General features: G+C 50.4%; 1 protein-coding gene across 5 annotated transcripts in view; it reads left to right on the top strand.

Annotated features, from left to right (window-relative positions):
- LOC119975072 (multidrug and toxin extrusion protein 1-like) overlaps positions 1 to 25572 on the top strand; it is a 68569-nt gene that overhangs the window by 41137 nt on the left and 1860 nt on the right. For 4 of the 5 annotated variants that reach the window (XM_038814572.1, XM_038814574.1, XM_038814575.1 and 1 more), the window contains exons 15-17: positions 5870 to 6002; positions 19749 to 19843; positions 22554 to 22638. In XM_038814572.1, coding sequence (XP_038670500.1) covers positions 5870 to 6002; positions 19749 to 19843; positions 22554 to 22638 — 313 coding nt within the window. The remainder of the gene's footprint in view (positions 1 to 5869; positions 6003 to 19748; positions 19844 to 22553; positions 22639 to 25572) is intronic. The other variant, XM_038814576.1, reaches the window with a different exon arrangement.

Consider the following 25572-nt stretch of genomic DNA (forward strand, 5'->3'; position numbering starts at 1 on the left):
TTATTATTGCAGTGTTATCAGTGTCATCACATTGCGACAGGTGAATAATTGTTATCATGGCTTTTGACAACTGACCAGATTTAGTTTCAGATGAACGTATATAAAGGTTAACCAAGAGGGTACAGCGAATGTTTACCAGACTGTTTCCTGGACTGGCGGGCTGACACATGAGGAGAGATTGAGTCAGTTAGGATTATATTCACTGGAGTTCAGAAGAATGAAGGGTGATCTCATGGAAGCCTATAAAATATGAACAGGTCTGGAGAGGGTAGATACAGGAAGGATGTTCACGATGGCGGGGGAGCCCAGAACCATGGGCAAAATTCTCTGACCCCCCCGCAGGGTCGGAGAATCGCCCGGGGCCAGCGGAAATCCCGCCCCCGCCGTGGCCGGAATTCTCCACCACCCGGGAATTGGCGGGGGTGGGAATCGCGCCGTGCCGATCGGCGGGCCCCCCGCGGCGATTCTCTGGCCCGTGATGGGCTGAAGTCCCGCCGCTGATAGGCCAATCCCGCTGCCGTGGTTTCAACCACCTCTGGTGGCGGTGGGATTGGCGGCGTGAGCGGGCCCACGGGGTCCTGGGGGGGGCGCGGGGCGATCGGACCCAGAGGGGTGCCCCCACGGTGGCCTGGCCCGCGATCGGGGCCCACCGATCGGCGGGCGGGCCAGTGCCGTGGGGGCACTCTTTTTCTTCCGCCGCTGCCACGGCCTCCACCATAGCAGAGGCGGAAGAGAACACCCCTACCACGCATGCGCCGGTGGTGACGTCAGCGGCCACTGACGCACCGGCGCATGCGCGAACCGGCGAAGGCCTTTCGGCCAGCCCCGACGTCGGGGGGCGGGCGTCAAAGGCCGTTGGCGCCAGTTTTGGCACCAGTCGGCGTGGCGCCAACCACTCCGGCACGGACCTAGCCCCCGAAGGTGCGGAGCATTCCGCACCTTTGGGGAGGCCTGACGCCGGAGTGGTTGGCGCCACTCCGCTACGCCGGGACCCCCCGCCCCCCCGGGTAGGGGAGAATCCCGGCCCAGAAGTCACGGTCTGTGATTATGGGGGTGGACCATTTAGGACTAAGATGAGGAGAAATGTCTTCACCCAGACAGTGGTGAGCCTGTGGAATTCTCTCCCAAAGAAAGCAGTTGTGGTCAAGACAGTGTATGTTTTCAAGAAGGAGTTACTTATGGCTCTTGTGGCTAAAGGGATATGGGGAGCAAGCGGGAACAGGTTACTGAATTGGATGATCAGCCATGATCATAATGAATGGCGGAGCAGGCTTGATGGGCCGATTGGCCTCCACCTGCACCTGTTTTCTATGTTCCAATCCCAGTTGGTCTTATAGAGCGGTGGGAAGAATGGAATGGACTGGAACCCGAGCTCATAAGACAGTGAGGAACAGAGTCACAGGACCGCTAACTAATTTTAGCAACAAGAGAAACGACATTTATTAAACACGGAAAGTTTGACGGTGACGCAATACTCCTTTACTCCACCCTTAGCTTCACAAATGTATACACACCTGACACACACATAGATATCCTGCCTTTAACCTCTTGCTGAAACTCTGTGAACTTTTTATTTTTTTCCTCGAATCAACTTTCATCTCTTTGGGCCGGAACAATGGCACAATGGTTAGACTTGCTGCTTCGTGGCACCGAGGCGGGTACCGGAAGTGGCAGGGGGGTGGGTACCGGAGCAATAGGTCAGAAGGTGAAAACATTGAGGGAGAACTAGGGAATAGGGCCAGTATGGCTCTGAGGAAGCGCAGACAGGGAGATGTTGCTGAAAACAGCGGGACTGGTGGCCTGAAGTGCATATGTTTTAATGCAGGAAGTATAACAGATAAGGCAGATGAACTTAGAGCTTGGATTAGTACTTGGAACTATGATGTTATTGCCATTACAGAGACCTGGTTCAGGGAAGGACAGGATTGGCAGTTAAACGTTCCAGGATTTAGATGTTTCAGGCGGGACAGAGGGGGATGTCAAAGGGGTGGTGGAGTTGCGCGACTGATTAGGGAGAATATCACAGCTGTACTACGGGAGGACACATCAGCGGGCAGCGAGGCTATATGGGTAGAGATCAGGAATAAGAAGGGTGCAGTCACAATGTTGGGGGTTTACTACAGGCCACCCAACAGCCAGCGGGAGATAGAGGAGCAGATAGGTAGACAGATTTTGGAAAGGAGCAAAAGCAACAGGGTTGTTGTGATGGGAGACTTTAACTTCCCCAATATTGACTGGGACTCACTTAGTGCTAGGGGCATGAACGGGGCAGAGTTTGTAAGGAGCATCCAGGAGGGCTTCTTAAAACAATAAGTTGATAGTCCAACTAGGGAAGGGGCTATACTGGACCTGGTATTGGGGAATGAGCCCGGCCAGGTGGTAGAAGTTTCAGTAGGGGAGCATTTCAGGAACAGTGACCACAATTCAGTAAGTTTTAAAGTGCTGATGGACAAGGATAAGAGTGGTCCTAGGGTGAATGTACTAAATTGGGGGAAGGCTAATTATAACAATATTAGACAGGAACTGAAGAACCTAGATTGGGGGCGGATGTTTGAGGGTAAATCAACATCTGACATGTGGGAGATTTTCAAATGTCAGTTGAAAGGAATTCAGGACCGGCATGTTCCTGTGCGGAAGAAGGATAAATAAGGCAAATTTCGGGAACCTTGAATAACGGGAGATATTGTAGGCCTCGTCAAAAAGAAAAAGGAGGCATTTGTCAGGGCTCGAAGGCTGAGAACAGACAAAGCCTGTGTGGAATATAAGGAAAGTAGGAAGGAACTTAAGCAAGGAGTCAGGAGGGCTAAAAGGGGTCACGAAAAGTCATTGGCAAATAGGGTTAAGGAAAATCCCAAGGCTTTTTACACATACATAAAAAGCAAGAGGGTAGCCAGGGAAAGGGTTGGCCCACTGAAGAACAGGTGAGGGGATCTATGTGTGGAGCCAGAGGAAATGGCTGAGGGACTAAATGAATACTTTGCATCAGTATTCACCAAAGAGAAGGAATTGGTGGATGTTGAGTCTGGAGAAGGGTGTGTAGATAGCCTGGGTCACATTGAGATCCAAAAAGACGAGGTGTTGGGCGTCTTGAAAAATATTAAGGTAGGTAAGTCCCCAGGGCCTGGTGGGATCTACCCCAGAATACTGAAGGAGGCTAGAGAGGAAATTGCTGAGGCCTTGACAGAAATCTTTGGATCCTCACTGTCTTCAGGTGATGCCCCAGAGGACTGGAGAATAGCCAATGTTGTTCCTTTGTTTAAGAAGGGTAGCAAGGATAATCCAGGGAAACTACAGGCTGGTGAGCCTTATGTCAGTGGTAGGGAAATTACTGGAGAGAATTCTTCGAGACAGGATCTACTCCCATTTGGAAGCAAATGGACGTATTAGCGAGAGGCAGCACAGTTTTTTGAAGGGGAAGTCGTGTCTCACTAACTAGATAGAGTTTTTCAAGGAGGTCACAAAGATGATTGATGCAGGTAGGGCAGTGGATGTTGTCTATATGGACTTCAGTAAGGCCTTTGACAAGGTCCATCATGGCAGACTGGTACAAAAGGTGAAATCACACGGAATCAGGGGTGGGCTGGCAAGGTGGATACAGAACTGGCTCGGCCATAGAAGGCAGAGAGTAGCAATGGAAATGTGCTTTTCTAATTGGAGGGCTGTGACTAGTGGTGTTCCGCAGGGATCAGTGCTGGGACTTTTGCTGTTCGTAGTACATATAAATGATTTGGAGGAATTTCTTTGTTCCTTAGAAAATAGGCAACAGTTTTAGATAGAGGATCTGGATTGGTGCAGGCTTGGAGGGCCGAAGGGCTTGTTCCTGTGCTGTAACTTTTCTTTGTTCTTTGTTCTTCTTTGAAAATGAACTGGTCTGATTAATAAGTTTGTAGATGACACAAATGTTGGTGGAATTGCGGATAGCGATAAGGACTGTCAGAGGATACAGCAAGATTTAGATTGTTTGGAGACTTGGGCGAGGAGATGGCAGATGGAGTTTAATCTGGACAAATGTGAGGTAATGCATTTTGGAAGGTCTAATGCAGGTAGGGAATATACAGTGAATGGTAGAACCCTCATGCGTATTGACAGTCAGAGAGATCTAGGTGTACAGGTCCACAGGTCACTGAAAGGGGCAACACAGGTGGGGAATGTAGTCAAGAAGGCATACGGCATGCTTGCCTTCATTGGCCGGGGCATTGAGTATAAAAATTGGCAAGTCATGTTGCAGCTGTATAGAACTTAGTTAGGCCACACTTGGAGTATAGTATTCAATTCTGGTCGCCACAGTAACAGAAGGATGTGGAGGCTTTAGAGAGGGTGCAGAAGAGATTTACCTGGTATGGATGTTGCCTGGTATGGAGGGCATTAGCTATGAGGAGAGGTTGAATAAACTTGGTTTGTTCTCACTGGAACGGCGGAGATTAAGGGGCGACCTGATAGAGGTCTACAAAATTATGAGGGACATAGACAGAGTGGATAATCAGAGACTTTTTCCCAGGGTAGAGGGGTCAATTACTAGGGGGCATAGGTTTAAGGTGCGAGAAGCAAGGTTTAGAGGAGATGTACGAGGTAGTGGGTGCCTGGAACTCGCTGCCAGAGGAGGTGGTGGAAGCAGGGACGATAGTGACATTTCAGGGGCATCTTGACAAATACATGAATAGGATGGGAATAGAGGGATAGAGGGTTACGGTCCCCGGAAGTGAGAAGATTTTAGTTTAGACGGGCAGCATGGTCAGCACAGGCTTGGAGAGCCAAAGGGCCTGTTCCTATGCTGTACTTTTCTTTGTTCTTTGTTCTTTGAGGTCCCAGGTTTGATCCCGGCTCTGGGTCACTGTCCGTGAGGAGTTTGCACATTCTCCCCGTATCTGCGTGGGTCTCACCTCCACAACCCAAAATTGTGCACAGTAGGTTAATTGGCCACGTTAAATTGCCCCTTAATTGGAAAAAAATTAATTGGGTCCACTAAATTTCCTAAAAGAAGAGAAAAAAAATTTTAAAATCAAAAAACGTTCACCCCTTTAGCAACCTGGGATCATAGTCTAATTTCCCAAGACGTCAGTCACCGTAGGCAGCATTCCAAAGTACAATCCCCTTTCCCTACCCCGAAACCTGGAATTTTGACTTCTCCTGCAGTTAGGGAATGTCTCAATAAATACAGGCCTTGAAATCAAAGTTGGTGACAAAAACCTGCACACACGCGGTCTTGCAGCAAGCTTATACATGGCATCTCAGTTGTTCACTATTGTTAACTGTTAACTCTTTTATTTTAAATGATCTGTATCATATCAATAAATTCTTACTCACAGCCACACAGCTGTCGGATTCTATTGGTCACACTTCCTGACATCACACCTGGACTTTCATTTCTCACTTTGTTACCGATGCAATCCAATTTTACCCAGAAGTTTTCACCTGCAGAAACAAGTGATCTATACCTGTGTCCATCCTGCACATGCCTCTTGTCCTGTTTTATATTATCTTAATGTCCTTTACTGTCAACAGTCCAAGAAAGTGATTTGACCACGCGAGCTATTCCCAACTTAACACCGGTGACCAGCCCACAGGAGCTGGTTTAGCACACTGGGCTAAATCGCTGGCTTTGAAAGCAGACCGAGGCAGGCCAGCAGCACGGTTCGATTCCCGTACCAGCCTCCCCGGACAGCGGCCGGAATGTGGCGACTAGGGGCTTTTCACAGTAACTTCATTGAAGCCTACTCGTGACAATAAGCGATTTTCATTTCATTTTTTTCAAAGTGTAATCCACTGACTCTGAATTATTGGAGGACCTGTTAAGACACTAGGTTTTGGTGCAAACCACAGCAAGTTGTTGTGTAATCTCTGTAATATATTCTGTTTGTCTACTCTACAGAGTGTAAGCGGTGGAGTGCTGAGAGGAGCTGGCAAGCAGAAACTGGGGGCGATCGGTAACCTGGTGGGATATTACCTCACTGGGTTCCCCATTGGAATCGCACTGATGTTTGCTGCCAAACTTGGTGCCTTTGGTAGGAATTTAAATTTTTTCCCCTTTATTGGCAATTATCACCCACCATCCATTTTCTTTGAAGTGCGGAGGCGTTCATTCCATCTCCCGATCAGTACTGGAGGATCCAATCAGATGGAAGTGCTGTCTTTAGGGTTTAACCAGCCCTCTGTAATCTTACAGCCCGTGTCCATTAAAACTAGTTCACCAATAATTGTATATGGTGAAGCAATGAGTCTGAAGCTTGACGTTTATTCTCAGAACATAGAACATAGAACGATACAGCGCAGTACAGGCCCTTCGGCCCTCAATGTTTAACCGACATGGAAAAAAAACTAAAGGCCATCTAACCTACACTATGCCCTTATCATCCATATGCTTATCCAATAAACTTTTAAATGCCCTCAATGTTGGCGAGTTCACTACTGTTGCAGGTAGGGCATTCCACGGCCTCACCACTCTTTGCGTAAAAAACCCACCTCTGACCTCTGTCCTATATCTATTACCCCTCAATTTAAGGCTATGTCCCCTCGTGATAGCCACCTCCATCCGCGGGAGAAGGCTCTCGCTGTCCACCCTATCTAACCCTCTGATCATTTTGTATGCCTCTATTAGGTCACCTCTTAACCTTCTTCTCTCTAACGAAAACAACCTCAAGTCCATCAGCCTTTCCTCATAAGATTTTCCCTCCATACCAGGCAACATCCTGGTAAATCTCCTCTGCACCCGTTCCAAAGCTTCCACGTCCTTCCTATAATGAGGCGACCAGAACTGTACGCAATACTCCAAATGCGGCCGTACTAGAGTTTTGTACAACTGCAACATGACCTCATGGCTCCGGAACTCAATCCCTCTACCAATAAAGGCCAACACACCATAGGCCTTCTTCACGACCCTATCAACCTGGGTGGTAACTTTCAGGGATCTATGTACATGGACACCGAGATCCCTCTGCTCATCCACACTACCAAGAATTTTACCATTAGCCAAATATTCCGCATTCCTGTTATTCTTTCCAAAGTGAATCACCTCACACTTCTCCACATTAAACTCCATTTGCCACCTCTCAGCCCAGCTCCGTAGCTTATCTATGTCCCTCTGTAACCTGCAACATCCTTCCGCACTGTCTACAACTCCACCGACTTTAGTGTCGTCTGCAAATTTACTTACCCATCCTTCTGCTCCCTCCTCTAGGTCATTTATAAAAATGACAAACAGCAACGGCCCCAGAACAGATCCTTGTGGTACGCCACTCGTAACTGAACTCCATTCTGAACATTTCCCATCAACCACCACTCTCTGTCTTCTTTCAACTAGCCAATTTCTGATCCACATCTCTAAATCACCCTCAATCCCCAGCCTCCGTATTTTCTGCAATAGCCGACCGTGGGGAACCTTATCAAACGCTTTACTGAAATCCATATACACCACATCAACTGCTTTACCCTCGTCTACCTGTTCAGTCACCTTCTCAAAGAACTCGATAAGGTTTGTGAGGCATGACCTACCCTTCACAAAACCATGCTGACTATCCCTAATCATATTATTCCTATCTAGATGATTATAAATCGTATCTTTTATAATCCTCTCCAAGACTTTACCCACCACAGATGTTAGGCTCACCGGCCTATAGTTACCGGGGTTATCTCTACTCCCCTTCTTGAACAAAGGGACCACATTTGCTATCCTCCAGTCCTCTGGCACTATTCCTGTAGCCAATGATGACCTAAAAATCAAAGCCAAAGGCTCAGCAATCTCTTCCCTGGCTTCCCAGAGAATCCTAGGATAAATCCCATCAGGCCCCGGGGACTTATCTATTTTCACCTTGTCCAGAATTGCCAACACTTCTTCCCTACTCACCTCAATGCCATCTATTCTAATAGCCTGGGTCTCAGCATTCTCCTCCACAATATTATCTTTTTCCTGAGTGAATACTGACAAAAAGTATTCATTTAGTATCTCGCTTATCTCCTCAGCCTCCACACACAACTTCCCACCACTGTCCTTGACTGGCCCTACTCTTACCCTAGTCATTCTTTTATTCCTGACATACCTATAGAAAGCTTTTGGGTTTTCCTTGATCCTACCTGCCAAAGACTTCTCATGTCCCCTCCTTGCTCGTCTTAGCTCTCTCTTTAGATCCTTCCTCGCTTCCCTGTAACTATCAAGCGCCCCAACTGAAACTTCACGCCTCATCTTCACATAGGCCTCCTTTTTCCTCTTAACAAGAGATTCCACTTCTTTGGTAAACCACGGTTCCCTCGCTCTACCCTTTCCTCCCTGTCTGACTGGTACGTACTGATCAAGAACACGCAATAGCTGTTCCTTGAACAAGCTCCACATATCCAGTGTGCCCAACCCTTGCAGCCTACTTCTCCAACCTACACATCCTAAGTCATGTCTAATGGCATCATAATTGCCCTTCCCCAGCTATAACTCTTGCCCTGCAGGGTATACTTATCCCTTTCCATCACTAATGTAAAGGTCACCGAATTGTGGTCACTGTCTCCAAAGTGTTCACTTACCTCCAGATCTAACACCTGGCCTGGTTCATTACCCAAAACCAAATCCAAAGTGGCCTCACCTCTTGTTGGCCTGTCAACATATTGTGTCAGAAAACCCTCCTGCACACATTGTACAAAGAACGACCCATCCAATGTACTCGAACTATATCTTTTCCAGTCAATATTAGGAAAGTTAAAGTCTCCCATAACAACTGCCCTGTTACTTTCGCTCTTTTCCAGAATCATCTTCGCCATCCTTTCCTCTACATCTCTAGAACTATTAGGTGGCCTATAGAAAACTCCCAGCAGGGTGACCTCTCCTTTCCTGTTTCTAACCTCAGCCCATACTACCTCGGAAGAAGAGTCCCCATCTTGCACCCTTTCTGCCACCGTAATACTGTCCTTGACTAGCAGCGCCACACCTCCCCCTCTTTTGCCCCCTTCTCTGACTTTACTAAAGCACCTAAACCCCGGAACCTGCAACAACCATTCCTGTCCCTGCTCTATCCATGTCTCTGAAATGGCCACAACATCGAAGTCCCAGGTACCAACCCATGCTGCCAGTTCCCCTACCTTATTTCGTATACTCCTGGCATTGAAGTAGACACACTTCAAACCACCTACCTGAACACTGCCGCCCTCCTGCGAAGTCAAATCTGTGCTCCTGAGCTCTCTACTCTCAATCTCTCGCACCCCAAAACTACAATCCAGGTTCCCATGCCCCTGCTGAATTAGTTTAAACCCCCCAAAGAGTACTAACAAATCTCCCCCCCAGGATATTGGTGCCCCTTAGGTTCAGATGTAGACCATCCTGTCTATAGAGGTCCCACCTTCCCCAGAAAGAGCCCCAGTTATCCAGAAATCTGAATCCCTCCCGCCTGCACCATCCCTGTAGCCACGTGTTTAATTGCTCTCTCTCCCTATTCCTCGTCTCACTATCACGTGGCACGGGCAACAACCCAGAGATAACAACTCTGTTTGTTCTCGCTCTGAGCTTCCATCCTAGCTCCCTAAAGGCCTGCCTGACATCCTTGTCCCCTTTCCTACCTATGTCGTTAGTGCCAATGTGGACTACGACTTGGGGCTGCTCCCCCTCCCCCTTAAGGACCCGAAAAACACGATCCGAGACATCACTTACCCTTGCACCTGGGAGGCAACATACCAAACGTGAGTCTCTCTCGCTCCCACAAAATCTCCTATCTGTGCCCCTGACTATTGAGTCCCCAATTACTAATGCTCTGCTCCTCTCCCCCCTTCCCTTCTGAGCAACAGGGACAGACTCCGTGCTAGAGTCCCGCACCCCATGGCTTACCCCTGGTAAGTCCCCCCCCCCCCACAAGTATCCAAAACGGTATACTTGTTACTCAGGGGAACGACCGCAGGGGGTCCCTGTACTGTCTGCTTCTTCCCAGTCCCTCTTACAGTTACCCATCCATCTCCAGTCTTTGGTGTAACTACTTCCCTGAAGCTCCTATCTATGACCACCTCTGCCTCCCGAATGATCCGAAGTTCATCCAACTCCAGCTCCAGTACCATAACCCGGTCTTGTAGGAGCTGGGGCTGGCTGCACTTCCTGCAGGTAAAATCAGCAGGGACACTAACGGCATCCCTCACCTCAAACATCCTGCAGGAGGAACATTGCACTACCTTCCCTGCCATCCCACTTAATTTCAACCAAGTTCTAGTAAACAAATATAAAACAAATAAAAAAAATAATAATATAATATAGCACTTACCTGCTCACCCCAATGGGTCTTATTATTAGGTTAGAGGAGGAGGCCGGGTGGGAGACACTACACGTGTAGTGTCTCGGGTATCCTCTCCACCACAATTTATTGGCTAGGAGAAAATCCTTCCCAGAAGTCCGCGGGCCGTACTTCCGGTTCCCGCCTTATATTATCTTTGCTCCCGCTGGCACCCCGCCGCTCTCAATGTGTCCCCTCCCGCTCTTTTCAATGTCCCGACTGTCTTACCTCTCGCGCTCTTTTCAATGTCCCGGCTGTCTTACCTCTCGCGCTGTTTTCAATGTCCCAGCTGTCTCTCCTATCGCGCTGTTTTCAATGTCCCGGCTGTCTCTCCTCTCGCGCTGTTTTCAATGTCCCGGCTGTCTCTCCTCTCGCGCTGTTTTCAAAGTCCCGACTGTCTTACCTCTCGCGCTGTTTCAATGTCCCGGCTGTCTCTCCTCTCGCGCTGTTTTCAATGTCCCGACTGTCTTACCTCTCGCGCTGTTTTCAATGTCCCGGCTGTCTCTCCTATCGCGCTGTTTTCAATGTCCCGACTGTCTTACCTCTCACGCTGTTTTCAATGTCCCGACTGTCTTACCTCTCGCGCTCTTTTCAATGTCCCGGCTGTCTTACCTCTCGCGCTGTTTTCAAAGTCCTGGCTGTCTCTCCCTCTCGCGCTGTTTTCAATGTCCCGGCTGTCTTACCTCTCGCGCTGTTTTCAATGTCCCAGCTGTCTTACCTCTCGCGCTCTTTTCAATGTCCCGGCTGTCTCTCCTCTCGCGCTGTTTTCAATGTCCCGACTGTCTTACCTCTCACGCTGTTTTCAATGTCCCGGCTGTCTTACCTCTCGCGCTCTTTTCAATGTCCCGGCTGTCTCTCCTCTCGCGCTGTTTTCAATGTCCCGGCTGTCTCTCCTCTCGCGCTGTTTTCAATGTCCCGGCTGTCTTACCTCTCGCGCTCTTTTCAATGTCCCGGCTGTCTCTCCTCTCGCGCTGTTTTCATGTCCCGCTGTCTCTCCTCTCGCGCTGTTTTCAATGTCCGACTGTCTCTACCTCTCGCGCTGTTTTCAATGTCCCGGCTGTCTTACCTCTCGCGCTCTTTTCAATGTCCCGGCTGTCTCTCTCTCGCGCTGTTTTCAATGTCCCGGCTGTCTCTCCTCTCGCGCTGTTTTCATGTCCCGGCTGTCTCTCCTCTCCGCGCTGTTTTTCAATGTCCCGGCTGTCTCTCCTCTCGCGCTGTTTTCAATGTCCCGGCTGTCTTACCTCTCGCGCTGTTTTCAATGTCCCAGCTGTCTTACCTCTCGCGCTCTTTTCAATGTCCCGGCTGTCTCTCCTCTCGCGCTGTTTTCAATGTCCCGGCTGTCTCTCCTCTCGCGCTGTTTTCAATGTCCCGGCTGTCTCTCCTCTCGCGCTGTTTTCAATGTCCCGGCTGTCTTACCTCTCGCGCTCTTTTCAATGTCCCGGCTGTCTCTCCTCTCGCGCTGTTTTCAATGTCCCGGCTGTCTCTCCTCTCGCGCTGTTTTCAATGTCCCGGCTGTCTCTCCTCTCGCGCTGTTTCAATGTCCCGGCTGTCTCTCCTCTCGCGCTGTTTCAATGTCCCGGCTGTCTTACCTCTCGCGCTGTTTTCAATGTCCCGGCTGTCTCTCCTCTCGCGCTGTTTTCAATGTCCCGGCTGTCTCTCCTCTCGCGCTGTTTTCAATGTCCCGGCTGTCTTACCTCTCGCGCTGTTTTCAATGTCCCGGCTGTCTTACCTCTCGCGCTGTTTTCAATGTCCCGGACTGTCTTACCTCTCGCGCTGTTTTCAATGTCCCGGCTGTCTCTCCTCTCGCGCTCTTTTACAATGTCCCAGCTGTCTTACCTCTCGCGCTGTTTTCAATGTCCCGGCTGTCTCTCCCTCTCGCGCTGTTTTCAATGTCCCGGCTGTCTATCCTCTCGCGCTGTTTTCAATGTCCGCTGTCTCTCTCCTCTCGCGCTGTTTCAATGTCCCGGCTGTCTTACCTCTCGCGCTGTTTTCAATGTCCCGGCTGTCTTCCTCTCGCGCTCTTTTCAATGTCCCGGCTGTCTCTCTCTCGCGCTGTTTTCAATGTCCCGGCTGTCTTACCTCTCGCCTCTTTTTCAATGTCCCGGCTGTCTCTCCTCTCGCGCTTTTTAAATGTCCCAGGCTGTCTCTACCTCTCAGCGCTGTTTTCAATGTCTCGGCTGTCTTCCTCTCGCGCTGTTTTCAATGTTCCCGGCTGTCTTACCTCTCGCGCTGTTTTCAATGTCCCGGCTGTCTTACTCTCGCGCTGTTTTCAATGTCCCGGCTGTCTTACCTCTCGCGCTGTTTCAATGTCCGGCTGTCTCTCCTCTCGCGCTCTTTTCAAGTCCCGGCTGTCTCTACCTCTCCCGCTTGTTTTCAAGTCCCGGACTGTCTCTACCTCTCGCGCTGTTTTCAATGTCCCGCTGTTCTACCTCTCGCGCTGTTTTTCAATGTCCAGCTGTCTTACCTCTCGCGCTCTTTTCAATTGTCCGGCTGTCTCTCCTCCGCGCTGTTTTCAATGTTCCCGGCTGTCTCTCCTCTCGCGCTGTTTTTCAATGTCCCGGCTGTCTTCTCTCGCGCTGTTTTCAATGTCCCGGCTGTCTATCCTCTCGCGCTGTTTTTCAATGTCACGGGTCCTCTCCTCTCCCGCTGTTTTCAATGTCCCGCTGTCTACCTCTCGCGCTTCTGTTTTCAATGTCCCGGCTGCTCTCCTCTCGCGCTGTTTTCAATGTCCGGCTGTCTCTCCTCTAGCGTCTGTTTTCAATGTCCCGCTGTCTACCTCTCGCGCTGTTTTCAATGTCCCCGGCTGTCTTACCTCCTTCGCGCTGTTTTCAATGTCCCGGCTGTCTCTCCTCTCGCGCTGTTTTCAATGTCCCGGCTGTCTCTACCTCTCGCGCTGTTTTCAATGTCCCGGCTGTCTTACCTCCTCGCGCTGTTTTCAATGTCCCGAGCTGTCTCTACCTCTCGCGCTCTTTTCAATGTCCCGGCTGTCTCTCCCTCTCGCGCTCTTTTCAATGTCCCGGCTGTCTCTCCTCTCGCGCTGTTTTCAATGTCCCTGGCTGTCTCTCCTCTCGCGCTGTTTTCAATGTCCCGGCTGTCTTACCTCTCGCGCTGTTTTCAATGTCCCAGCTGTCTTACCTCTCGCGCTGTTTTCAATGTCCCGGCTGTCTCTCCTCTCGCGCTGTTTTCAATGTCCCGGCTGTCTCTCCTCTCGCGCTGTTTTCAATGTCCCGGCTGTCTTACCTCTCGCGCTGTTTTCAATGTCCCGGCTGTCTTACCTCTCGCGCTGTTTTCAATGTCCCGCTGTCTCTCCTCTCGCTACTGTTTTCAATGTCCCGGCTGTCTTCCTCTCGCGCTCTTTTCAATGTCCGACTGTCTTACCTCTCGCGTTTTCAATGTCCCGGCTGTCTTACCTCTCGCGCTCTTTTCAATGTCCCGGCTGTCTTACCTCTCCCGCTCTTTTCAATGTCCCGGCTGTCTCTCCTCTCGCGCTCTTTTCAATGTCCCGGCTGTCTCTCCTCTCGCGCTGTTTTCAATGTCCCGGCTGTCTCTCCTCTCGCGCTGTTTTCAATGTCCCGACTGTCTTACCTCTCGCGCTCTTTTCAATGTCCCGGCTGTCTCTCTCGCGCTGTTTTCAATGTCCCGGCTGTCTTCCTCTCGCGCTGTTTTCAATGTCCCGCTGTCTCTCCTCTCGCGCTGTTTTCAATGTCCCGGCTGTCTTCCTCTCGCGCTGTTTTCAATGTCCCCTGTCTCCTCTCGCGCTGTTTCAATGTCCGGCTGTCTCTCTCTCGCGCTTTTCAATGTCCCGCTGTCTTCCTCTCGCGCTCTTTTCAATGTCCCGGCTGTCTCTCCTCTCGCGCTGTTTTCAATGTCCCGCTGTCTTCCTCTCGCGCTGTTTTCAATGTCCCGGCTGTCTACCTCTCGCGCTGTTTTCAATGTCCCGGCTGTCTCCTCTCGCGCTTTTCAATGTCCCGGCGTCCTCCTCTCGCGCTTTTCAATGTCCCGGCTGTCTTACCTCTCGCGCTGTTTTCAATGTCCCGGCTGTCTCTCCTCTCGCGTCTTTTCAATGTCCCGGCTGTCTTCCTCTCGCGCTGTTTTCAATGTCCGGCTGTCTTCTCTCGCGCTGTTTTCAATGTCCCGGCTGTCTCTCCTCTCGCGCTGTTTCAATGTCCCGGCTGTCTCCTCTCGCGTTTTCAATGTCCCGGCTGTCTCTCCTCTCGCGCTGTTTTCAATGTCCCGGCTGTCTCCTCTCGCGCTTTTCAATGTCCCGGCTGTCTTACTCTCGCGCTTTTCAATGTCCTGGCTGTCTCTCCTCTCGCGCTGTTTTCAATGTCCGGCTGTCTCTCCTCTCGCGCTGTTTTCAATGTCCCGGCTGTCTTACCTCTCGCGCTGTTTTCAATGTCCCGGCTGTCTCTCCTCTCGCGCTGTTTTCAATGTCCCGGCTGTCTCTCCTCTCGCGCTGTTTTCAATGTCCCGCTGTCTTCCTCTCGCGCTGTTTTCAATGTCCCGCTGTCTCTCCTCTCGCGCTGTTTTCAATGTCCCGCTGTCTTACCTCTCGCGCTGTTTTCAATGTCCCGGCTGTCTTACCTCTCGCGCTGTTTTCAATGTCCGGCTGTCTCTCCTCGCGCTGTTTTCAATGTCCCGGCTGTCTTCCTCTCGCGCTGTTTTCAATGTCCCGGCTGTCTCTCCTCTCGCGTTTTCAATGTCCCGGCTGTCTCTCCTCTCGCGCTGTTTTCAATGTCCCGGCTGTCTCTCCTCTCGCGCTGTTTTCAATGTCCCGGCTGTCTACCTCTCGCGCTGTTTTCAATGTCCCGCTGTCTTACCTCTCGCGCTGTTTTCAATGTCCCGGCTGTCTCTCCTCTCGCGCTGTTTTCAATGTCCCGGCTGTCTTCCTCTCGCGCTGTTTTCAATGTCCCGGCTGTCTCTCCTCGCGCTGTTTTCAATGTCCCGGCTGTCTCTCCTCTCGCGCTTTTCAATGTCCCGGCTGTCTTACCTCTCGCGCTGTTTTCAATGTCCCGGCTGTCTCTCCTCTCGGCTGTTTTCAATGTCCCGGCTGTCTCTCCTCTCGCGCTGTTTCAATGTCCCGGCTGTCTCTCCTCTCGCGCTGTTTTCAATGTCCCGGCTGTCTCCTCTCGCGCTGTTTTCAATGTCCCGGCTGTCTTACCTCTCGCGCTGTTTTCAATGTCCCGGCTGTCTTCCTCTCGCGCTGTTTCAATGTCCGGCTGTCTCCTCTCGCGCTGTTTTCAATGTCCCGGCTGTCTTCCTCTCGCGCTGTTTTCAATGTCCCGGCTGTCTACCTCTCGCGCTTTTCAATGTGGCTGTCTCTCCTCTCGCGCTGTTTTCAATGTCCCGGCTGTCTCCTCTCGCGCTGTTTTCAATGTCCCGGCTGTCTCTCCTCTCGCGCTGTTTTCAATGTCCCGGCTGTCTCTCCTCTCGCGCTGTTTCAATGTCCCGGCTGTCTCTCCTCTCGCGCTGTTTTCAATGTGGCTGTCTTACCTCTCGCGCTGTTTTCAATGTGGCTGTCTTCCCTCTCGCGCTGTTTTCAATGTCCCGGCTGTCTCACCTCTCGCGCTGTTTTCAATGTCCCGGCTGTCTCTCCTCTCGCGCTGTTTTCAATGTCCCGGCTGTCTCTCTCGCGCTGTTTCAATGTCCCGGCTGTCTCTCCTCTCGCGCTGTTTTCAATGTCCCGGCTGTCTCTCCTCTCGCGCTTTTCAATGTCCGGCTGTCTCTCCTCTCGCGCTGTTTTCAATGTCCCGGCTGTCTTACCTCTCGCGCTGTTTTCAATGTCCCGGCTGTCTTCCTCTCGCGCTGTTTTCAATGTCCCGCTGTCTTACCTCTCGCGCTTTTCAATGTCCCGACTGTCTCTCCTCTCGCGCTGTTTTCAATGTCCCGGCTGTCTCTCCTCTCGCGCTCTTTTCAATGTCCCGGCTGTCTCTCCTCTCGCGCTGTTTTCAATGTCCCGGCTGTCTTACCTCTCGCGCTGTTTTCAATGTCCCGGCTGTCTTACCTCTCGCGCTGTTTTCAATGTCCCGGCTGTCTTCCTCTCGCGCTCTTTTCAATGTCCGCTGTCTACCTCTCGCGCTGTTTTCAATGTCCCGGCTGTCTCTCCTCTCGCGCTCTTTTCAATGTCCCGGCTGTCTTCTCCGCTCTTTTCAATGTCCCGGCTGTCTCCTCTCGCGCTTTTCAATGTCCCGGCTGTCTCTCCTCTCGCGCTCTTTTCAATGTCCCGGCTGTCTCTCCTCTCGCGCTTTTCAATGTCCCGACTGTCTTACCTCTCGCGCTCTTTTCAATGTCCGGCTGTCTTACCTCTCGCGCTGTTTGCAATGTCCCGGCTGTCTTACCTCTCCCGCTGTTTTCAATGTCCCGCTGTCTCTCCTCTCGCGCTGTTTTCAATGTCCCGGCTGTCTCTCCTCTCGCGCTGTTTTCAATGTCCCGGCTGTCTCTCCTCTCGCGCTGTTTTCAATGTCCCGGCTGTCTACCTCTCGCGCTTTTCAATGTCCCGCTGTCTCCTCTCGCGCGCTTTTCAATGTCCCGGCTGTCTTACCTCTCGCGCTGTTTTCAATGTCCCGGCTGTCTCTCCTCTCGCGCTTTTCAATGTCCCGGCTGTCTCTCCTCTCGCGCTGTTTTCAATGTCCCGGCTGTCTCTCCTCTCGCGTTCTTTTCAATGTCCCGGCTGTCTCTCCTCTCGCGTCTTTTCAATGTCCCGGCTGTCTTCCTCTCGCGCTGTTTTCAATGTGGCTGTCTCTCCTCGCGCTTTTCAATGTCCCGCTGTCTCTCCTCTCGCGCTGTTTTCAATGTCCCGGCTGTCTTCCTCTCGCGCTGTTTTCAATGTCCCGGCTGTCTCCTCTCGCGCTGTTTTCAATGTCCCGGCTGTCTCCTCTCGCGCTTTTCAATGTCCCGGCTGTCTCCTCTCGCGCTGTTTTCAATGTCCCGGCTGTCTCTCCTCTCGCGTCTTTTCAATGTCCCGGCTGTCTTACCTCTCGCGCTGTTTTCAATGTCCCGGCTGTCTCTCTCGCGCTGTTTTCAATGTCCCGGCTGTCTTCCTCTCGCGCTGTTTTCAATGTCCCGGCTGTCTTCCTCTCGCGCTGTTTTCAATGTCCCGGCTGTCTCTCCTCTCGCGCTGTTTTCAATGTCCGGCTGTCTCTCTCTCGCGCTGTTTTCAATGTCCCGGCTGTCTTCCTCTCGCGCTGTTTTCAATGTCCCGGCTGTCTCTCCTCTCGGCTGTTTTCAATGTCCCGCTGTGTCTCCTCTCGCGCTGTTTTCAATGTCCCGGCTGTCTTACCTCTCGCGCTTTCATGATGTCCCCTCCCTCCTCGCTGTTTTCAATGTCCCGGCTGTCTTCCTCTCGCGCTCTTTCAATGTCCCGGCTGTCTCTCCTCTCGCGCTGTTTCAATGTCCGGCTGTCTTCCTCTCGCGCTGTTTTCAATGTCCGGCTGTCTTCCTCTCGCGCTCTTTTCAATGTCCGGCTGTCTTCCTCTCGCGCTCTTTCAATGTCCCGGCTGTCTCTCCTCTCGCGTTTTCAATGTCCCGGCTGTCTCTCCTCTCGCGTTCTTTTCAATGTCCCGGCTGTCTCCTCTCGCGCTGTTTTCAATGTCCCGGCTGTCTCTCCTCTCGCGCTGTTTTCAATGTCCGGCTGTCTCCTCTCGCGTCTTTTCAATGTCCCGGCTGTCTTCCTCTCGCGCTGTTTTCAATGTCCCGGCTGTCTCTCCTCTCGCGCTTTTCAATGTCCCGGCTGTCTCTCCTCTCGCGCTGTTTTCAATGTCCCGGCTGTCTCTCCTCTCGCGCTGTTTTCAATGTCCCGGCTGTCTCTCCTCTCGCGCTGTTTTCAATGTCCCGGCTGTCTTACCTCTCGCGCTGTTTTCAATGTCCCGGCTGTCTTACCTCTCGCGCTGTTTTCAATGTCCCGGCTGTCTCTCCTCTCGCGCTGTTTTCAATGTCCCGCTGTCTTACCTCTCGCGCTGTTTTCAATGTCCCGGCTGTCTCTCCTCTCGCGCTGTTTTCAATGTCCCGGCTGTCTCCTCTCGCGTTCTTCAATGTCCCGGCTGTCTTACCTCTCGCGCTGTTTTCAATGTCCCGGCTGTCTCTCTTCGCGCTGTTTTCAATGTCCCGGCTGTCTCTCCTCTCGCGCTGTTTTCAATGTCCCGGCTGTCTCTACCTCTCGCGCTGTTTTCAATGTCCCGGCTGTCTTCCTCTCGCGCTTTTCAATGTCCCGGCTGTCTCCTTCGCGCTGTTTTCAATGTCCCGGCTGTCTCCTCTCGCGCTCTTTTCAATGTCCGGCTGTCTTCCTCTCGCGTCTTTTCAATGTCCCGGCTGTCTTACCTCTCGCGCTTTTTCAATGTCCCGGCTGTCTCTCCTCTCGCGCTGTTTTCAATGTCCCGAGCTGTCTTCCTCTCGCGCTGTTTTCCAATGTCCCGGCTGTTCTCCTATCGCGCTGTTTTCAATGTCCCCTGCTGTCTATCCTCTCGCGCTGTTTTCAATGTCCCGACTGTCTACCTCTCGCGCTGTTTCAAGGTCCCGGCTGTCTCTACCTCGCGCTCTTTTCAATGTCCCCCACAGTAACAGTCTACTTCCCCACACCCAACTGTTTAGCTCTGCCAATGATCATCACCTGCCTTTAACAATGCAATTGGCTTAATAATGTCATTGCCAAAGGATGCAGTTGCTAACACATTGATAATTGAACAATTAGAGAGGGTACCTTGATTTCATGGCCACCTCTCACCTAACCATAGATGTTGGAAGTGAGTTATCACAGCTGAAACGAGTCAAGGGTCTCGTCCAACTTTCACACACGTACATTTCCAACACAGGAAGAAGTCATTCAGCCTCTGATCTCCGGGTAAACGTTCTCCAAAGCGGTCTTAAGGACTCGCGGCAAAGCAGAACCGTCGAACAGAAACTTATAGCCAAATTACACACACAAGAGTACGGCCTGAACCGGGACCTTGGATTCATGTTGCATTATATTTACCCCCCACCATCTGGCCTGGGCTTGCAAAATCCTACCAACAGTCCTAGTTTGAGACAATTCGCACCTCTGTAACCTGGGATTACCCTTCTCTCTGGATCTGTAAAGACTTAATTACCTGCAAATGCTCGCATTCAAAGTATCATCTTGCATCATTGACTTTGTCTATATATATATATATATATATGTTTCTGGAACCTACCTCTTCATTCACCTGAGGAAGGAGCAGTGCTCCGAAAGCTAGTGATTTGAAATGAACCTGCTGGACTTTAACCTGGTGTTGTAAGACTTCTTACTGTGCCCACCCCAGTCCAACGCCGGCATCTCCACATCATTTCCAACACAGATCGTTACATGCTAATCAGGCATGGGACCCCTCTCTTAACTCTTCACTATGGATTCCAGGGGTGCGGAGGCCAAATGGGGACAAGTCGCTCTGTGCAGGCTGACACCAGCTATCTGATAAAGATGAGATATTCCACAGAGGAAAAGAGGCGGAAGGAAAACTCAACTTCATTTGTCTCCGTACTCACTGCACCGTTACTATTTTGCAGGTTTCTGGTCCGGAATGCTCATTTGCGTGATTGTACAAGTAACTTTTTTTCTGACAGTGATTTACAGAATCAATTGGAAAGAAACATCCAATCAGGTAAGAATAGATGATAAAAATAGAAAAATTGAAACATAGAAAAATAGGAGAACATAGAAAATACGGCCCTTCAAGCCCGCTCCACCATTTATTATGATCATATCCGATCATTCAACATAATAACCTGATCCCGCTTCCCCTCCATATCCTTTGATCCCCTTCGCCCGAAGTGCTATATCGAACTGCTTCTTTTTGTTTTCTTTTTTTAAATAAATTTAGATTACCCAATTATTTTTTTTTCCAATTAAGGGGCAATTGAGCCTGGCCAATCCACTGGGCTGTGAGGGTGAGACCCAAGCAGACCCGGGGAGAAAGTGCAAACTCCATACGGACAGTGATCCGGGGCCAGGATTGAACCTGGGACCTCAGCTCCGTGAGGCACCAGTGCTAACCACTGCGCCACCGTGCTGCCCATCTCACTGCTTCTTGAAACCATACAATGTTTCGGACTCAACTGCTTCCTGTGGTAACGAATTCCACAGGCTCACCACTCTCTGGGTGAAGACATTTCTCCTCATCTCAGTATTAAATGGTCTGACCCGTATCCTCAGACTGTGACCCTCTGGTTCTGGACTCCCCCACCATCGTGAACATACCTTCTTGCATCTGCCCTGTCTAGTCCTGTTAGTATTTTATAGGTTTCTATGAGATTCCCCCCCCCTCATTCTTCTGAACGCCAGTGAATACAATCCTAACGAGGCGGCACAGTAGTACAGTGGTTAGCACTATTGCTTCACAACGCCAGAGTCCCAGGTTCGATTCCCGCTTGGGTCACTGTCTGTGCGGAGTCTGCACATTCTCCCCGTGTCTGCGTGGGTTTCCTCCCAGCGCTCCGGTTTCCTCCCACAAATCCCGAAAGATGTGCTTGTTAACCAAGCAGGCCAGCAGCACAGTTCAATTCCCGTAACAGCCTTCCCGAACAGGCGCCGGAATGTGGCGACTAGGGGCTTTTCACAGTAACTTCATTTGAAGCCTACTTCTGACAATAAAGGAAAAGAGAGAGAGACTGACTGAATCTTTCCTTACAGATTAGACCTGCCCTCCCATGAATCAGTCTGGTGGTGATGATTTATTCAATCGTTTTCTAAAGAAGTATTTATTTTCTTCCAACTCCCTTGTCTCCTCACACCTTGCACTGCAGTCCATTGGCAGAGTGAACGATTAGTAAATCCCCCAACATCATTCCTCATCTGGCCACCAGGAGGGGGTAGAGAGTCCCTTGGTTATTTTGCCGCCCATGATGAAAATGTAAATTCTTTGATGTAAATTCCCAATCTGGCATCAACTTTAAGAGTTCACAATGGCCCCCTTTTGAGAAGGGAAGAACCGATAAACTTTTAAATAAGAGAAAAGTACTATGAATTAAAATTAATGAAAATTTGGTCCCTTCTGTTGATGCCACACTTCAGTGCCCCCCTGCGCCTACGATTGGCACGTTCTACTCCGCCGCAGTTTTCATGATGTTGGACCATCTTGTGAAACGTAATGTTTATAGTCCCTCAGAGGAGACCTGAATCCTCTTCGCATGAGGGGAGCTTTTAAAAGATAAGTTCAAAAGGTCCTCCTCCTGCCCCCTATGCCAAACTCTGCATTCTACCCACCTCCTATGTCCGATCATGCTTCTTATGCCTAGCTATGGCTACTCCATGCCCATTGGCCTACTATACATTGTCTACAATCAATGAAAGCTGTAGTGTATAGAGGGTAGGTGTAAAAATAAGCTTTTATGAAAAGTCATTCATTCATAACTTTCTCTTATTTTGAAAAGTAAGCCATTTCAGTACCAGCAATTAAAAATGTTGCTCATCCAGACCCTTTAAAGTATCAATCACAAAAATCGCAAGCTCTTGAAATCACTTCACTGTGTCAATAAACATTGTGAAATTGACAGAGAGATCAGGGGACCTGAGCTGTTAATCAAACAGCTGTAAATCTGGGGCACAGAAAGGCAGAACTTGGCATGGGGGGGGGGGGGTCATGGAGGGATGGGTGGAAGGGCGGAACCTGGCATGGGGTCTCGAGGGCCCATGGGGGTTGGGTGGAAGGGCAGGATTTGGTGTAAGGGCATGAGGGACCATAGGGATGGATGTGGACATGATGTTGCATTAGTGTGGCATTGGGAATATTTGGAGGGCGAGGCTGGTGAGGGCTGGAGGGCCATTGTGTTTTCATTTCAACTGGGACAGGGTCCCACAGCACCAAGATTGACCTTCAAACAGCTGGGTTCTGCACTTGCCAGCCCCTGTGACTGCCTCCAAACTTTTCCCCAGATCGGCCGGCCTGACTCCAGCCCCCCCCCCCCCCTCCCCCCGGCAATGAAGATCCCATCTTTACCGGCACTTCCCCCCCCCCCCCCCCCCCCCCCCAAGACGGGTGGGACAGCATGTGAATTTTCCTGACTTCTGCTAACAGCCTCAAAGAGGGGAGTCCCAATCAATTTTCCTTTTCGGGTAAGATCTGACCCTCATAATCCTTGTTCACCTCAGTGACTTGCTTTTGAACAGACCTCAGCTGTAACGTTGGTCCTCAGACTGGTCTGAATGGTCATTTCCCAACAAAATTCTTCCCTCCCACCATACCTTGGAATTCTACTCAATATATCACTGGGCGATCTCATGAAGGAAGACTTGAAATGCCAGATCTCCAGAGAGGGCTGAGGGTGCTGTTCTCTTGCTTCATCTTTCATGATGATTTTGTCCTTTATTGAAAGGCCCAGGTTAATGCGGGTATGGTGAGAGATAAAATGGACATCACAAGCAGCACCCCTGGTGGCCAAAGCAAGGATATTGCAACAGGTAAAAAGAGCTGTTAACATGTAAGAAGTTCAAACGTTCACTGTAAATGAATGAACAAATGGACAAGGGGGTAGGTGGGTAGGGTGGTTAGGTGGGTGTGGTGATATACATCTCTGTATATACACTAGGGGTTAATGTAAATAAACTACAACTGTGTAACCACTAGAGGGAGCACCAGAGATGTCATGACATGCAGCCAATGGGTCATTACAACAGGACACAACCAATGAGTAATCAGGACACCCAGAGGTGGCATTACCACAAGGGGGCACTACACGACCCATATAAAAGGACAGGGCAAACATGCTCTGCCTCTTTCCACAGAAAGTCATCTGGAGAGTACATCAGGGTTGATCAACATCATCACACCCAGCACGTGGCTTAGAGCATGCTGGTAAAGATTGACTGGGTTACTGCAGCTAGATTAGCAGAGAGTCAAACTCATTTAAGAACTGTGCTAATAGTTCAATAAACACGTTGGACTCATTTCATAGTCTGGAGCATCCTTTGTCAAAGCATACATCAAGGAAGCAGCTTATGCTACACGAAGCAGCATAACATATAGCACGGTAGCATTGTGGATAGCACAATCGCTTCACAGCTCCAGGGTCCCAGGTTCAATTCCTGCTTGGGTCGCTGTCTGTGCGGAGTCAGCACATCCTCCCCATGTGTGCGTGGGTTTCCTCCGGGTGCTCTGGTTTCCTCCCACAGTCCAAAGATGTGCGGATTAGGTGGATTGGCCATGATAAATTGCCCTTAGTGCCCAAATTGCCCTTAGTGTTGGTTGGGGTTACTGAGTTATGGGGATAGGGTGGAGGTGTTGACCTTGGGTAGAGTGCTCTTTCCAAGAGCCGGTGCGGGCTCGATGGGCCGAATGGCCTCCTTCTGCACTGTAAATTCTATGTAAATCTATGTAAACACAACAGTGGGTGGGCTGGTAAGGTTCTCAAGTGGGTGAGTTTGCAATTGGGTAGGATGGGGAGACAGGCCAGTGGGTGAGGTGGATGAGTGGGTGGGGCAGAGTGTAATCAGATTGGCAATCTGACCGAGGGTTTAGTTGGTTGATTGCGGAAAGGAACCAGGGTGATTTGGGGGGGGGGGGGGGTGTAGTCTAAGGGTGATTGGATGGATTGTGTAGTTGCGAGCTCAGAAGGGTAGTCAGGTTGCTAGTCAAGTCGGGGGTTGCCATTTAAAAAAAAATGTGTTCATGGGAGGTGGGTGTCGCTGGCTGGGACGGCATTTATTGTCCAACCCTGAGGCCATTTTGTAAGAGTCAGCCACATTGCTGTGGGTCTGGATTCGCGTGTAGGCCGGACCAGGTAAGGAAAGGACATTAGTGAACCAGATGGGTTTTTATGACAATCGACAATGGTCATCATTAGATTTTTAATTCCAGATTTTTTATTGATTCAAATTTCACCTGGTGGGATTTGAACCTGGGCCCCAGAGCATCACCCTTTGTGGCTGGGTTACTGGTCCAGAGACATTACCACTGCCTCCCCATGTCGGGGGGGGGGGGGGGGGTGTCAGTGTGTGTATTTGTGGGCGGGATGGGAATCAGTTCTGGAGTTACTCTAGGACGAGGTTTTAATCTGTGTAACATTTTCTTGGGAAACTATCCAGGTAAGTACACTTGAACTGAACTAAGTCTCCAACTCTAACTCTGAGTCAAAGATATTCGAGTAGAGGCCCAAGTAGCAATGGGATTTCCCATTGGAAGTTGAAGCTTCCCGGCAATTTCCACAAAGGTCAGTATGTCAGGGTTTCTGCAAGATCCTGACACACATCTTTGGCCACAAGTCCAGTCTCTGATGATCCACAGACTGGAAGATTTGGACCATTTTTATGAAATCATTCAAAGTTATAACTTAGTTAATCTGTCAACGTAAATTGTGCTACGCAAAGTTCTCCCTGTCAAAAATGTTCTGGAAATCTGCTACAACGGAGCCAGTCATCCTCTCATTAATCCTCTTAGTTTAAAGTCCAAACCTTGCTGGAGGTCACTGAAGGCATCGGCAACTTATAAGACATATGAGAGAGGGAAGAGGCTGTTTGTGTTTTCCTGCATTGTCCGACAGTGCTTAGCGCTGCTTCCTCACAGCACCAAGGACCTGAGTTCGATCGCGGCCTTGGGTGACTGTGTGTGTGCGGAGTTTGCAGGTTCTCCCTCTGTCTGCGGAATTTCCTCCGGGTGCTCTGGTTTCCTCCCACAATCCAAATATGTGCAGGTTAGGCCATGATACATTGCGCCTTAGTGTCCAGGGCTGTGCAGGCTAGGTGTGGTTAAGGGGGTAAGCTGAGGTGGGCCTAGGTAGGGTGCTCATTTCAGTGTGTTGGAGCAGACTGGATGGGCCGAATGGCCTCCTTCCGCACTGTCGGGATTTTATGGTTCTACAATCACAGTTTGCTGTGCTCTTCGGTCTGGCTATGCAAAGAGGTGATCCCCCCCAGAAGGACCAGAGTATGGAACTGAGCAAAGTGGGAGAAGAGATGGAAATGCCCATAAGAGAATGAACGTCCGTAATGGATGTGTGAGATCCGTTAGGAAAGTTGTTTAGTACATGATGCAATTATGAGAGTTTGGTAGGGAGGGAGCTGGGAGAGAACTTACCTTGATGAAACAGATGAGATAATTCATCTTCTTCCTGCACTGCTCAATTCTTGTTGCGCGGATGCCAGTCATGCTGACCTCCTGGACCACGGCCTCCCAGGCCAGAGAGATGAGGTTTCTATGCTTCCTGGACCCTTCCCTTGGGTAGAGGACGAGCCTCTGCACTGAGACTCCTCAAATCAAGGCCTTGCGGGCATGGTGGCTGGAGTAGGGTACACACTCCTTCCTGAGGCAGCTGGCGTTTTGCCTCTGAGTTTTGGACATCCTCCAAGGTCTTGTGGGCTGGAGAGAGTGATGTTTAGGCTGGACCGGTGTTTTAAATA

Source organism: Scyliorhinus canicula, chromosome 12 (genome assembly GCF_902713615.1).
Source record: "Scyliorhinus canicula chromosome 12, sScyCan1.1, whole genome shotgun sequence".
NCBI classification, from domain to species: Eukaryota; Metazoa; Chordata; class Chondrichthyes; order Carcharhiniformes; family Scyliorhinidae; genus Scyliorhinus; species Scyliorhinus canicula.